The sequence below is a fragment of the Lepidochelys kempii genome, chromosome 26 (genome assembly GCF_965140265.1).
Source record: "Lepidochelys kempii isolate rLepKem1 chromosome 26, rLepKem1.hap2, whole genome shotgun sequence".
Classification (NCBI taxonomy): domain Eukaryota; kingdom Metazoa; phylum Chordata; order Testudines; family Cheloniidae; genus Lepidochelys; species Lepidochelys kempii.
In genome coordinates this window covers 13,841,578-13,856,140 of record NC_133281.1, presented here as the reverse complement: position 1 = coordinate 13,856,140, position 14,563 = coordinate 13,841,578, and the positions used below count along the sequence as shown (strand labels likewise).

Sequence of the window (14,563 nt, the reverse complement as noted above, 5' to 3'; positions counted from 1 at the left end):
GGAGCGAGGGGTCCCCCAGCGAGGGATCAGAGGGCGTCTCCCAGGCACTGATGCAGAAGGAGCTCACGTAGCATCTCCCGGCTGGGAAGAGGCTGAGCGGGGTTTGGCCGCCGGATGCCGGAGAGATCCTGCGAGGGGAGGACTGCGGGAGGCCACGGCCGCTCAGCAGATGCGGGCTAAGGCAGAGGGGCCGGAGAGAGGGGATGGGCACTGGGGAGCTCATGGGGAAGGCGGGGCAGGGTTGAGCAGAGTCCAGCGACATTCGGTTGCTGTGGGTGCCTGTGGGAGGCTGCAGCCGGCACCCGGAGGCCATAGGGCTCTCTGCTCTAGACCTGCCCCTTGCAGCCTGGGGGCCTGTCTCTGAACTCTCTCTGATGCTTCAAAGGGGGCGGGGGGCTTGCTATGGGGCCAGGGACCCCGGCCGGAGATGGCCCCCAAGCCATTGGCATGGTTCTAACAGGAGTGCTGGCTCTCGGCTGCTCCCGCTCTGGGCCTCACGCTCCTGTGCCCGGCCTCACCTCTGCCCCCAGGCCGGAGGGCAGCCCCGGGGACATGGCCGGGGGTGCGAACGCACTGGCCCAGCAGGGCTCGGGCTGGGCAAGAGAAGCACTGAGCAGATACAGGCTCTGCCCTAGTAGGGTGCAGTCCCCGGGGCCCCTTCGACCCTGCCACCCCACGGGAGGGCCAGAGGGAGGAAGTCCCCTCTGGGCAGGAGGGTGAAGGACTGGGTCCCATCCTGGGGCAGGCAGTAGCGGCTGCTCGGGGCTCCTGGGTCATTTGGGCACATTGGGGCTGTTTGCACAGTGCCGCAGGGGGGCCAGCGGCTTCACGGGACTCGGAGAAGGCCCCGGAGGAAGCGGGAGGGGGCTAGCAGTGCTCATGGGGCAGGGACTTTCTCTCGCTGCCGGGGACACACAGCCCCCGGGTGCTGAGCACCACCACCAGAGCACAGAGGCCGGCTGGGAGCTGGCAGGGTGTGGGGCAGGCCCAGGCCCCCGGGCACCTGGTGTATAATTTAGCTTCCTGCTCTGCAAGCTAAGCTGGAGTAGAGCATCCCCCCCCCCCGCCTCCCTCCATTCCTGCCCCCCGTGTCAGGGCCGGGGGCACCTGAGGCAAGATGGGGCCTGGAGGGGGGGGAGCTGGGGCAATGAGAGCTCGGGGGGGTCAGGGAGATGGGGACACGGAAGCTGAGGGGACAGAGAGCTGGGGTAATGGAGGGTGAAGTCAGGGCGATGGAGAGCTGGTGCCCCGTGGCAGGAGCTGGCATCATCGTCAGTGGATCACGGAGGGCCCATCACTCGGCCCCGCTGCACTGGGTGCAGCTGACAGGCCCTGGCCGAGGTGCTGAGGCCAGGCCCTGGCTGGCGCGGGCCCAGCTGGGCCATCTGGGCGCCCGCCCGCCCGGCCATGGGGGGCTGAAGGCCGTCGGGGGAGAGGGACAAGCACTTTCCCCGAGCGAGTGGAGGTGGCCTGTGCTCCCGCCCCGGCTCTACCCCCGCGGGCGGTTAGCGGGCCGCTCACCCGGGGACCCGTCCCATGCCACTGCCCGCAGACAGAGCGCCGCGGGCCGCCCCTGGGCACGCCCTGACTCGCCGGGATGCGGTGCCCAGGCCTCGGACCCCTGTAGATCCCCTGCACCGGAACCCGGCCTGCAGCGCCGACCTTCGGGGGCGCGCCCCCCACCCCCAGGGTTCCCCAGCAGCGCCCTGGCCTGGCCTGCTGCCTCCAGGGTTAGTCCGCAGGCCGGGGACGGCCCCGGCTGCCAGCCTAGCCGAGGCCCCGCAGCAGCAGCAGGGCGGCCAGCGGCCAGGCGAGCACGGCCTGGGGGGCCGAGCTGGGGCACACGCAGCGCTCCACCTCCAGCGGGGGGCCCCGCCAGTCCGGCTGCAGCTTGGCTCCCGTGGGGGGCCCGGTGGGGGCGCTCAGCGGCGGGGAGAGCTCCCCGGTGCAGCCCAGCCAGTCCCTGGCAATGGAGCGAGGGTAGCCCTTCTCCAGCTTGAGACTGTGCCACTCCAGCTTCCAGTACTGCCTGCCCTTGAAGGCGTAGACCTCTCCTGCGGGGAGACAGGCGTCACGAGTGCGTCAGGGCTCTGCGAACCACTAAAGGGTGGGGGAGAGGGGCTGAGGGACAGGGCAGGGCACAAGGGGTCCCCTGTAACACGCAGGGACTGGGGGCTGGAGACACAGAGCAGGGAGTCTCTATAGGGCCCGGGGGTGTATCCTTTACCCGGGGGGGGGCAGAGTGACAGGTTGGGGAGTCTCCATGGGACACAGGGGGGGTCCCCTTTAACACGCAGGAACTGAGGGGCTGAATCATCACGAGGCAGGGGGTGGGAGCAAGGGGGGCGACTCACCATCACTCCCACTCAGCATGTTGTCCACAGGGGTGGGGAGCTGCCCCCCGAGCACGGTGTGGGTGGGGGACCCCTCGTCCATGCGCCCCAGGGCCTCGTCGTAGGACCACTGCAGCCCACCCTTGAAGAAGTAGGTTTTCCGATCGTGCGGCCGCGAGAAGGCGGCATCCACTCCCCCCTGGGGCAGGCCGAAGTCCGTGACGGGGCGCGGGTACCCCTCCTCCACGCCGTTGTCCCGAAACACCCAGTAGAGGGGCCCTGGGGGAGAGGGGGGGCGGTGAGCGAACGCCAGGCAGCCTGGTGCTGAAGGAAGCAGACGGGGCACAGGAGACAGCTGGGGGACCGGCCCCATTCCCTTGCCGAGGCCTCTCCGCTCAGCTCCGACCCCCAGGAGATGATGAGATGCAGGGGGATCGTTTGTGATTGTCCTGCAGCCCCACCCAAGGGTGCCCGGTGTGCGCTGCTGGGGGGTTGCTGGGCAGAACAAGGGTGCGTTCCTCCCCCAGGGCGCAGGACGGCTCCTCGCCATGCCCCGGCTGGCCCTGCGGTGCCCATCACTTTGCTGCCCCGTGCCCCCGGCTCTCACCGCTGAAGAAGAGGATCCGATGGTCCGTGTGCCTCTCGTAAATGGCGTCCACTTTGCCCAGGCTGCGGGGCAGGCCTCGCCAGAAAGCCGCGGTCAGGGCGGGGCGCAGGGAGGCGAGGTGTCGCTCGTGGGTCAGACGCCAGAAGTACTGACCTGGCTCGGGGCAGGGGGGAGACAGGTGGTTAGCGGCTGCCCCCTGTGCCCAGCGGCATCAGGCCAGGGAGAGCGGATGCCACAGCCGGGGCCCCCATTCGAGGAAAGCCCCTGGCAGTGCAGCGCTGAGAGGCCCGGGGGGGAGATGGGCCCCGCGCCGGGCATGGTTTGGCCAGGCATGGTCAGCACCCAGAGGTGAAGCTGGGGCAGCCCCTCGCGCCCGGGTGTTGCATGGGGGCAGCTGCAGGGCTGCTGGGGTGGCTCTGAGCAGAGCCCCTCGGCCAGGGGCAGACTCAGCCCCCCTGCCCCTCGGGAAAAGCCTCTCCCAAGCCAGGGGCACGAGGAGGAGGGGCTGCGCCCTGGAACGGAGGGACAAGGGGCCTTTTCCTGCCTGCTGGGAGCTGGGGAAGGCCCGGGGCACGGAGGCGGCCCAGGGCTGCCAGGCGGATGGGGCTATTCGCACAGCAGCCAGGCCGGGGGCCCCACGGGGCGAGGGCTGGGGGCCGCCGAGAGAACAGGGAGGGAAGGGGCAGCTGGGGCAGGGAGGAGGCGGGTGAGGGGAGGAGGGCAGGGGCACAAGGGAACCCCCACACTGTCTCTCCCCTCGCTCGCCGGGATGCCCTCCCCACAGCACCCCATCCACATCCCACCCCCGGCAGCGCCACCCCCCTGGCATGGGAGCATGCTCCCTGCCGGAGGTCGTGCCCTTACAGGCCTGACCCACGGCTTTCCCCTGGGGAGCTGCCCCCCGCCACAGGGCGAAGAGGCAGCTGGTCCCACCGGCGCCGGGATCACCCCCCTACACCATAATACCAGCGTCCCCGTCCCCCCGCGTGTGGGGCAGAGGAAGCTGGCTGGTCCGCGCCCCCCGGAGTTCAGTGGGCCGACCCCCCACGCGCAGGGACAGACCTTTGAAAAAGAAGGTTTCCCCGCGGATCTGGGCGACGGCGTCGATGCTGGAGGAGCAGCGATCCGGGAACTCCTTCTCCGACCTGCCACGGCAGCGGGGAGCGCGTCAGCGGCAGGCGGTCGGCTCCCCTCCGGCCCTCCCACGGGGCCTGGGAACCTCTGCCCGCCGGCAGAGCCGCGGAAATACCCCCAGCCTGGCAGAGAGGCTGGGGCTGAGGTTGTACCTGTGTCCAGTCCCGCCATGGGGCCCCGCATGTGCTCTGCACCTCGCTAGCCCCACTGCCACCTGACAGCCCAACTGCAAACCCCACGGGGGCCTAGGTTTGCCAGACGGGGTCAGATCCAAGGTCCATCTCGCCCTGTGTCCCAAGGTGTAGGAATCCCGCAGTCGCAGGTGGGGACAATCTGTCCCCTACTTTAGGTCTCCAGTCGTTAAAGATGGGCAGGTTTATGAGACCTTCCAAAAACATTATAATCCTTAACTGTGATAACTCTGGAGAGTCCAGTTTATCCACAGAAATACCCAGTCCCTGCTGGATTCCGGCGGAGTTCTTGGCCTCACTGACATCTTGTGGCAAGGAGTTCCACGGGCTCGTCACGCTGTGTGAAAGAGTTTTCCTCACCCCTCTCTGAACCCCTCTGAGATGGGTGCCCAGGTCTCTTTCCCGAGTGGATGCTGTTAACACAGGACCCTGCTAGGTGCCTGCGGCACGTGTTGTCACCGACTTTCATTTGCCAGTGTGCTGCTCGTTCACCTGGCTCTAGATTCGCCCAGGGGCCGCTCAGCACACAGGCCTAGAACCAGGGGTTCCCCGGTTCTGAATGAACTGGGTACCCCACAGAACCCGCCAGGGACAGCGGGAGCTGCTAGCTGACCCCTGGGATCCCAGCCGGGCCAGGCCCACACCCGCATGAGGGGGCAGTGATGCTCCGTGGGTCTGAGTGCAGGGTGGGGAGGGAAAAGGGATGGTCTCGGCTCACCTCAAGGCAGGGAAGTCGTGGGGCAGGGACGGCGGGTCCGGGAGCAGCGACGATGCCTCCGGCTTCTCTGTGGAATGCAGGACAGGGCTTCCTGGATGCGGGGTGAGAGCACGTGGCCATCAGCCTCCCCACAGCCCAGCCACCGCATCCTGCACCGAGCTAGTTCTCAGCCCCACACAACGAGCTGCGGGTCAGTGCAGCCTCGCCGGGCAGCAGCCGCTCCGAGCCCCACCCCGACAGCTGCTTTATCCACACTGCTTGCTCTCCTGGGAGACGGCAGTGCACCCCAAAAACGAGCTCCGAGTTCAGCTCATCCAGCGCTGGCTGGCTGACGCTGAGCACTGGCTCGCTCGGTGCATGGGACACAGACCTGCCGGATCGGCCACCCCCCCAGTGCTAGTCCCCTGTCAGAGGCCTGTTTGCAACAGCTGGGCACAAAACCTGGGCTTCTGGCTTGGAGACCGTCCTGGAGACGCAGCCTGGCATTAGGGCCGCGCAGAGAGGGCTCCCACCCCAGTCCTGCCCCGCCGGGCCATACCGTAGAGCCTCTGGATGTCCGCACGGTCATCGGCCTGCAGCTGGTACTGCAGCGGGTCCCCCACCGGGCCCTGGTAATACGGGCGCATGATGGAGCGTGTGGAGGGCGAGTGCGCCAGGCCCAGGCTGTGACCAAACTCGTGCACGGCCACAGCAAAGAGATCCGTCCCGTAGTCATCTGCAAGGGGACAGGGGGGGAGTGAGGAGCCTGGCACTAATGGGGGGGGGAGAGGCGGGCAGGCCCTGCCCAGACGGGGCGCCCCCTCCCTGTCCCGGGGCCCACCTGGCGAGCGGAAGGTCCAGTCCTCGTCGCTGTCGAAGTGCACGTGGCCGGCGCGCTGGGGGTCCCCGGGGAAGAAGGCGTGGGCCACCATGCCCCCCGGCCCGTCGAAGGGGTAGCCGTCCCGGTGGTCCAGGTGCAGGAACTCCACCGAGACGTCGGCGCCGGATCCACCCACCTCGTGGAAGGTGAGCGGGGCGGCCTCGCTCCACACCTTCAGCGCGTAGTGCGTGAGCGCGCGGATGGTCTCCCGGCTGAGCCGCGCCTCCCGCGGGTACGTCTTCACCCTGCCAGGCGGAGCGCCAAGAGAGGGGCCCAGCGGGACCGGGGCCAGCCCCACGGTCAGGAAACAGACACGGCCACAAACCAGCTGGGGGTGAGCCATCCGTGCCCCTCACTCTGTCCCACAGCCCCTGATATCCCAACCCCAGGCTCCCCACCTCCCAGCTCTGCCAGCGCCCCTCAATCCCAACCCACAGCCCCTGCCAGCCCAGCCCTGGGTTCCCCACCCCCCCAGGCTCCGCCAGTGCCCCTCACTCCTGACCCGCATCCCCTGCCAGCCCCGTCCTCGGCTCCCGCCCCCCCCACAGCTCCGCCGGTGCCCCATTGCTCGGGCGTGGGGCGAAAGTGCAGCCCAGCAGGTGCCTCTGCTTCCTGCAGCAACAATCCACGCGAGCGAGGTGGCGAGAGCGAGGGGGGACCTGTCACCGGCGTGGGGGGCTGCACCAGGGTGAACCCGAAGCAGCCCGTGCACCGGGGGCGAGCTAGCAGCTCTGAGACCCAGCAGTTTTGCACCCCCTAATATGGGCGAAGGCCCTGGTGTCACTGTCTCCATTTTCCTGGGTCCATTCGGGTCTCTGGCATTTAACAGGGAAAGCCCAGGGCCTTGTGGGCAAACCAGCGTGGATTCTTGCGGATCAAAGCCCTTGGTTTTCCACTCAGCGCGTCCACGGGCACTGCTGGGCAGGCCTCTCTGCACGTCTCCGTGCGATACTGTGCTGGTTGTCATCTCCTGCCTGCGTGTCTAACCTCTCCGAGACCCTTTGCGTCGGCTCCCGGCTCCCCCAGCTGACGCCAACCCCCAGCTCCCACTTCAGCATCACCTGACCCCCCTGTGCCAGGCGCTGCTCAAACACAGAGCTAAAAGCCAAGGCAGCCCCTGCACCAAAGAGCTGACGGTCTCTGTACCTGCCAGGTGATGTTCCTACCCCTTTCAGAGGACTCGGCCCCCAGGTTTGCTTTGTTCCAGCTGGCTTGTACCCCCCACCTCTCCATTTCCAACTTCCCCAACACTAATTGCTCGCGAATGCAACGGATTGATTAGCCAATTTCCTTTAACTCCCAAGAACACCACTCAGCCCGGTTGATTTATACACATTTTGTCCATGCCCCCTTCCCCATTCTCTAGCCACTGCTATTTGGAGATCTGTTTCTTCCTACCTGTCCACTTTTCCTCTGGCTGTGGGGTGTCTGGGGGTGGGTCTTGTGTTAGGGGCAGGTTTAAAAACCCCGTTCAGTAGCTCAGCCTTTTGGAGCCCTTGTTAATTTCATTACCGGAGTGTGAGAGTTTGGACAGCGCTGGATTAGGGCTAGGAGAGCCAGAGGGGTTTATTTAGCCAATCCCTGATTAACACACTTCGCTGAGCGTGTCTCTGAGCAGCCTGGCCGAGTTACACCCCACGAGACGCAGTGGCCCTGGAATGCCCTGGGTGACTAGCCATGAGGTTTGCTCCAAGGTGCCCTGGCGGGTCTGTGTTGGCCTCACATCCCAGGCCAGCTGGGGAGCAGGGATCTGATGGCCGCCAGGGCGGGTCGGTACCTACTTCCAGGAGATGTTCCTCTTGGTCCAAGCCAGGCCTGCACTCCGCCTGCCCTGACTTTTCCTCCTCTTCCGCCACTGCCTCCCGTTCTTCCTCTCGAGCAACTTTCCCGGGAGCACGTCGGGCAGCGAGCAGCGCGGCGTCCGGATCAGGGCCAGCGTGGCATCGTCTGGGCAAGGCGGCGGGAAACACAGGCACGTCACCGGCCGGCAGGTCAGAGTGCAGCAGTGCACAGAGCTGTCAGTTCTCAGCTGGGGGCGAAGCGAGCCCTGCAGGCAGACTGCCTCTTGGAGAACAGCCTTAGGGGAGAGCCCGCTCTGCACCCGCCTGGGCCCCCGGTGCCCCTGAAGGATCGCCCTGTAGCTATGGCAGAGGCCTGGGCTGGCGTGAAGGGGGGCACTGGCTGGCTCACGAGCTGGATCACAGGGGTCCTGGTGAGCCTGCTGCTTTCCCTCAACCTCCAGGCAGGGGGCCCAGCAATGAATCCCATCCAGGGGGCCCATGGGCAGTGTCTGGGCCGACAGGGCAGCGTGGCAGGGGAGGGTTAAAGGAGCCAGAGTCTCCCAGCTGAGAGGTGGATCCCGGACCAGACAGACAGAATTTGGAGGTTCCCTTAACAGAGTGGGGCGGGTAGCCGCTGGGGGCAAGGATGGGCTGATGCAGAGGGGTTGCCAGGCAGCCGGGAGCAGGTTGGCAGATGCAGGCGAGGCTGGTGGAGACAAGAAGATGGATATGAGAGAACCAGGAGGGGAGCCTGTAGAGGGAAAATGGGGGTCCAGGTGCTGCAGGTGGGGGCCAAGGCAGGGGTAATCGGGGTGATGGTTGGGCTGGGGCTGCCGGCTGGCTGGAACACTGCAGGTTGTCACAAGTGATGGGCGTCTGCAGGGCTGCAGGCGGGGACATCGGAGGGGCGCTGGGGGCTGCAGGCGGGGACAACGGAGGGGCCCTGGGGGGCTGCAGGCGGGGACAACGGAGGGGCCCTGGGGGGCTGCAGGCGGGTGCAGGCTCTGCATACCTGGGATCCCAGTCTCGGGGACGCCGGCAAAACGCTGCATCACGCGGATGGCACTGGTCACGGCTTCCCAAGTCTGGAGCTGGCCGGTGACGGGATCGGTGGGGGGGAGGTAGCCGTACTGCGTCAGCCAGGCCTGGCAAGGGGCACACGCACAGACGGGAGAGTGACACCGTCACAAGCACCCGGCCCGCTCGGCTTCTCGGCGCCACTGGCCCTGGTGCCCCGCCTGAGACACCGACCGGCCCAGCTGGGCACCCCAGAAACTTCTCCCCTCAGTGACCAGCTCCCTGGGGAGAGCAAAGGCCCCACCCCCTTCCCGGCCCGGGTTCGAACCTTGACTCGAGACAACAATGCCCATTTGTCCGCACATCGCGTCCACACCGAAGTGGCGTGCCCAGGGCTGGGACAACAGGGGGCTGCGGGTCGGGACTGAGGGGCACCAGCAGAGCTGTGGGGGCAGGGTGGGAGTGCTGCGAGAGATCCTGGCCCCCACACCCCTTTCCCCCCCAGCCGCTCGGGTAGCTGGAGGTTGGGGAAGGAAGCAGAGGCCCAGTGAACCTTGTCAAGAGGACAGATCGGGGTCCCCCTCCCAGCCCCGTACGCACGGCTGTGTGGGACTCACCACAACCTCCCCGCTCTCATCCACCGGGGTGGGCACAGGACGGGCACTGGCAGGCAGCATTAGCCCCAGGAGCAGCAGCACCCCCGGTGCCAAGACGGGGGGCGCCGTCGTCTCTCGCCTGAGCTCCGGGCGGCGCTGTGGCTCCATGGGGTGTTTGCCGGGCAGAGGCGCTTCTCCAGCCTCCATGCGCCTCCCGCACCGGGCCTGGTTTGCACGGCAGACGGCCCTGATCCGCAACGGGGGGCCCTCGAAGCTCCCAGTCTCGGCAGCTTTATCTGCCAAGCCTGCAGCGAGCGCAGCCTCTGGGCCGGGGAGCTGGAATCCCTGCTGCCTGGAGCCTCCGCGTGGGCACCGGGATCCGGGACACCGACATCTCTGCAGCTACAGCCTGGCCTCCTGGGTGGGAGACGGCACAGAGAGACCCAGCTGGGAGCCCTGCTCAGCCGGGGAGCGTCCAGGGGCCACTCCTGAGCTCCAGTGACGTGACACTCGACAGCCAGGCCTGGGAGATGCCAGGTACGTGACACCGGCCCACCGGGGCAGCTGCCGCGTCCAGCATCCCCAGCTTGGTGCGGGGGGGGGAGGGGGAAACAGGGTGTAACTAGCTGAGGTGCCACATTACATGAGGGCCCCCCCCTGCTGCCACCCGCCTCTGCAAACTCCAGGACACTTTCCCCGAGCTGGGGACACCCCAGTCCAAGGCTGCTCTCCGCTCCAAGGCTGGGAGACCTCCACGACTGGCCTTGCTTTCTGCCCCCTTTTGACAGGAAAGAACCCCCAAGCTTGGAATTGGGCAGGAAGCTGGCTTGTCATCCCGGGACAGCCCCAATTCCTGCATCCCGCCCCCCAGGCCTGCGTACCCGGCTCCTGCCATGCCTCACCACTCCACGCTGCAGCGTGGGCCGAGGGATGTGCCAGGCATCCCAGACGCAGCGGGGCTGGGCTATGTTGGTCCAGGAATGGAAGCTGGTCCCCCACGCCCAGGGAGCACTCTGCCCTCTGAGTTGGCGCTGACCACAGTGCCGGGCTAGGGGGCACGGGTGACTCATTAGGAACAATCCATAGCGGGGGGGCTCTCCCCTCTGAGTCAGTGCAGGCCCCGGGGCCCCCACACAGTGATGGGGCGGTGCTGCCCTGTGGGTGGTGGGGAAGGCCCTTCAGCCTGGTAGTAGGGGTAGGGGGGCTGGAACAATTTGTAGAGTGGGGGTGCTGAGAGCCATTGAACCAAACTGTAAACTCTGTATACGGGATGAAAACCACTTCAAGCCGGGGGCGTGGCTGCACCCCCAGTTCCAGCACCCCCGGTTCCTGGTGCTGCAGGCGGACCCAGCTTCCAAAACTGAAGTCCTGAACCCCCCTGGAAAGGGCGGTGAGGCTCCACCCAGACACAGCTGCATTTAAGGAACAAAGGACGTGTGGGTGTGTGGTCATTACCTAACAGAGCGAGTCTCCGGCTGGGGGCTTGTGGCCAGTGGGGATGGCTTTACTCTCACTTACTACGTCTCCTGACAGACTGTCCTGTTGTAGGCGGGAGTGAGCGAAGGGCTGTGCCAGGCGCTGTACAGACATGCAGCGAGAGATACTATGGAGGGAGGGTCGTAGGCGGGGCGCAGGGGATATCGCTCTGGCGGGGCGGGGAGGGGGTTGGAGGGTGGCTGGGCATGCGGCCTCCCCCCTCGCCCCGCTGCCCTCCCCTCTCTCACTCACCTGGTCCCGAGGCTGCAGCCGGGCTCCCCCGGGGCGCTCCCGTGGGCAGGGTCCCGCTCCGCTCGCTACCCTTCCCCGAGCCTGGGGCCGGCCGGAGCCCCCCATGCGCCGTCCCCGGCTGCGCGCCCCCAGCGCCCGGCTCGCCAAAGCGCCCTGCGCCCGCGGGCGGCGCTGGGAACCGGTCCGCGCCCTGCTGGCGGGGGCTCGGCTTCCCCTTCTCGGCTCCCCCGGGCCGAGCCCAGCCCGCTCTCTCTGCTCTGCCCCAGCGCCGCGTCTCCTTCCCCGGGGCTGGGGCTGAGGCTGATCCCGGGACCCTCCGTCCCGCACCAGCCGCTCGCCGGGGCCAGGGCTGCGGGGGAGGGCGAGGGCCGGCTGGGAGGAAGGGAGTGTCCGGGAGCGGCTTAAAGCGACACTCCCCCTTGTCTTCTCTCCGTGTGCCACCCCTCCCGGCCCTGGGGCTGCCCCCCAACCCAAACCCGCTTCACCCCGGCCGGGGAGGGTCACCTGCCTTCCGCAGACTCGGGGCGAGGAGCCGGCGCAGGGGTGGATGTATGTGCAGGATGGGGAGTGCGCAGGGGTGGGTGGGTGGGTCTGTGTGGACAGTAGCCAGGAGGGTGAGGACTTGAAGACACAGCTGTCTAAAACCCCAGAAACCCGGGGCAGTGATCAGTGGAGCTCTGTTGGGTTGGAGGCCTGGGTGGGGTCCTGGCCTAGGTGCTGGGACTAGGGGTGTGGGGGGGTCGGGCCGCAGCACCCCCTGGCTTGAAGTGGTTTCCATCATATGCAGGGTTTACAGTGCGGTTCAGTGGCTGTCAGCACCCCCACGATACAAATTGCTCCAGCATCCCTGGGGCCCCCGTTCGGCCTGGAGAAGGCTGTAGGGCAGCCAGTGAGGGGTCCCTGCTGGGGAGGAGTGGGGGCCATGTCCTGGCGAGACGCAGTGGGTCTCACCCAAGACACCAGCCTTTGCCAAAGTGGAGGAAATCTAGCTGGAGCCCGAAGAAAGCTTAACAGTGCTGACTCCCCCTTGGGCGAGGGGACAAGTTCCCGAGCAAGGGGCTGGACCGGCCTTGCTGGGGAAACACAAGGCTCTGACTGGAGCTTGTCGATCAGGGGTGGGTTACCAGACGACAAAGTCAATGCTGTGCTAGTGTGTGTGTGGGGGGGTGCCCCATGTCCCCCTGGGGGTGCCCCATGTCCCCCTGGGGGTGCCTTCCCATCCGCAGGAGTCTCGGTTTCTCTGGCTCGGATTCTGAGCCGTGAGGAGAGGCACGGCCCCAGGAAGGCCTGGCCTCGTTATTCAGACCCAGAGCTTGTATCAAGGCTGGAGGTCTCTTTCTAAAAGATCCGCTCTCCCTCATCCAAGAGTTAGTGAGTCGGATGCAGCAGCCACCGGGGAGGGTCTCCGGCCTGAGTTATGCAGGAGCTCAAACTGTGTGATCTCAGCGGTCCCTGCTGGCCTGGAAATCTGTGAAATGGGGAGAAACATGGCTGTGAGGGTTGGAAAGCATTCGTCCACCTCTGCCCGGGCAGGTTGTGGTGAGAGAATCCCAGTGAGGGCTGGGGAAACTCTACAATATCCCCTTGTCCCTCTAGGAGGCAGTGCTCCTGCCTGCCTGATGTGATGGCCAGTTTCACTCTCTTAAAGCCCCAGCTCCTGGAGTCAGGTGGTCACGTGGGAATCTCAGCTTTCCTTTTTTAAAAGAAGCTCCTAGCTCTCCAGATTGCAGAGGAAAGTTTGACCCCGACAGGCACGTAACCCAACGGCCAATAGAAAGACCCTGACACTTCGTGATTATTTTTAAAAAATTGCATGTGTTTTGAGCCAATCCCCGGATTGTTTTGCCACCTGACTCATGACTTGGGGCTGGCCGGGACGCAGAGCGATCAGATCCAAGCGTGAACCCATCTGAGCCAGGAGAACCTGATCTGAAGGGGAGATGGCTGGGGACGACTCTGCCCTGCTCTGTGGTCGGGGGCACATTCCCGCTGTGAGTGATGGCAATTCCCTAGCCCCCAGCTACTTACATTAATGGGAAGGGATTCCCCCCTTGGGAGAGGCCTGATCAATTCCTTGGCTCTCCTCCTGGCACCATCAGGCTGCCGGGTCCCCTGCCCTCCTCCTCCCCTTCCCTAGGCAGCTCCCCGATGAAATGAGGCACAGCATCTCTAGCTTCTCCCACATGCCGGGGGGGAGGGCACCTCTCCCAGCCCTGTTGAGCAGACCCCAGGCATTGTAACGTTTGGGGACCCTGCGAGAGGTTGCACGGGGGTCCCGTGACTCAGGAAGCCCAGGCCCGGGGGCTGCTATATTGGGCGCAGGGGGTCGAGTGGAGTCCCACCAACTTCCGCGCAGGAACAAAGGGAGCCAACAATGCAGCCATTGCTCTGCTCCCAGGCGCCTTCTGCCCGGCTGGGCCCGAGGTCGTTCCCCTGGTGACGCGGACTATGGGGGCCTTGTGTCTCGCTGGGGATTTCCGTACAAAACAACCCAACAAAATATCAACCTCAACTGAGCGTCATGGAAACCGGGAAAGGCTCTTCCCTGACTCATCCAGGATAGGGGGTTCCTCCGGGGAGGAGGACACCACCAGGGAGCAATGGGGGGGTCCCTCCAGGCAGGGGGCAAATGGGGGAGCAGTGAGGGGTTTTCCCCAGGGCCAGGGACTCATGGGGGACAGTGAGGGGCTTTCCCCAGGACAGGAGGGAGCAGGGGGCTAGGGGGCCTTTTGTCCCTCCAGGTCAGGGGGCTCAAACAGGGCCAATGGGCAGGGTGCGCATGGGAGAGCAGTGGGGGGAGTTTCCCCGGGACAGGGGGCTCAGGAGGAAGCTAATGGGGGCCCAATGGAAGATCCCCACATGCAGCAGGTCAGCGACCTGGCTCCGAGGCTGCTCCTGGCGCCGGCACTGATCCGAAACGTCCAGGCCACCAGGAACAAAGAAGGGGATGGGGTGGGGGGAACTTGCGGGGGCGGCAGCCTGGACCCGGGACAGGGCAGCTGTTGGGCTGCATCTCCCAGCGGGCGTTTCTTTTCCTTGCTTTTTTTTTCTTCCTTTCCCTGCTTTATGCGTCTCCTTCTCCTCCTCTTCCCCTTCTCTAGGGCGTATCCCCCTGGGGTCCCACTGCCCCTTGGTAGAACCCCCCCCCCAGTTACTATCCACGCCCTCCTGCTATGGTGCCCCCACCCCACAGGGGCTGGAGCAATGCAACCCCTCACGGTTTTCCCTGCTTTGCTCCTGCCGGAGGTTACAGCGCGAACCGGACGGAGCCGAGCCAGCTTCAAACCGTCCACACACAGAGTCACGCGTGGTTTAGCTAGCGTGGTCACAGGTGGCACCTAAGGGACGGAGCGGGCCCCGTGGCCTCCTGGGAGAGGGGAGAGAAAGGGGCCGGGGTGCAGGTGGGATGGCCGGGGGTGGAGGGGAGGTAGAGCAAAGGCAGCAGGTACGGCAGAGAGACGGGGGCGGGGAGGCAGAAGGGGGTCAAGGAGAGACATGTATGGGGGCAGCAAGGATACCTGAGGGGCGGCAGGAAGAGGAGGGGGTGGCAGGGAGAGCAGGGGACTGTAGGGATACGTGGGGGGGGCAGGAAGAGGAGG

At 66.1% G+C, this 14,563-nt stretch overlaps 1 protein-coding gene across 4 annotated transcripts; it reads right to left on the bottom strand.

The window, feature by feature from the left end:
* Positions 1 to 44: 44 nt before the first annotated feature.
* Positions 45 to 11,716, bottom strand: LOC140903618 (matrix metalloproteinase-17-like). Of its 4 annotated transcripts, XM_073325162.1 has the most exons (11): positions 10,965 to 11,716; positions 9,258 to 9,653; positions 8,636 to 8,768; positions 7,624 to 8,329; positions 5,804 to 6,087; positions 5,522 to 5,698; positions 4,984 to 5,074; positions 4,003 to 4,085; positions 2,941 to 3,093; positions 2,355 to 2,612; positions 45 to 2,054 (listed from the first exon to the last, which is right to left on the bottom strand). In XM_073325162.1, exons 2-11 carry the CDS (start codon positions 9,441 to 9,443, stop codon positions 1,768 to 1,770), a joined length of 2,358 nt encoding a protein of 785 aa, XP_073181263.1. In that variant the 5' UTR covers positions 9,444 to 9,653; positions 10,965 to 11,716; the 3' UTR covers positions 45 to 1,767. The 4 variants fall into 4 exon arrangements, with proteins under 4 accessions (XP_073181263.1, XP_073181262.1, XP_073181265.1 ...); XM_073325161.1 differs by lacking the exon at positions 10,965 to 11,716 and having other exon boundaries at positions 9,258 to 10,436; XM_073325164.1 differs by lacking the exon at positions 10,965 to 11,716 and having other exon boundaries at positions 7,624 to 7,789; positions 9,258 to 10,436.
* Between the last annotated feature and the right edge of the window lie 2,847 nt (positions 11,717 to 14,563).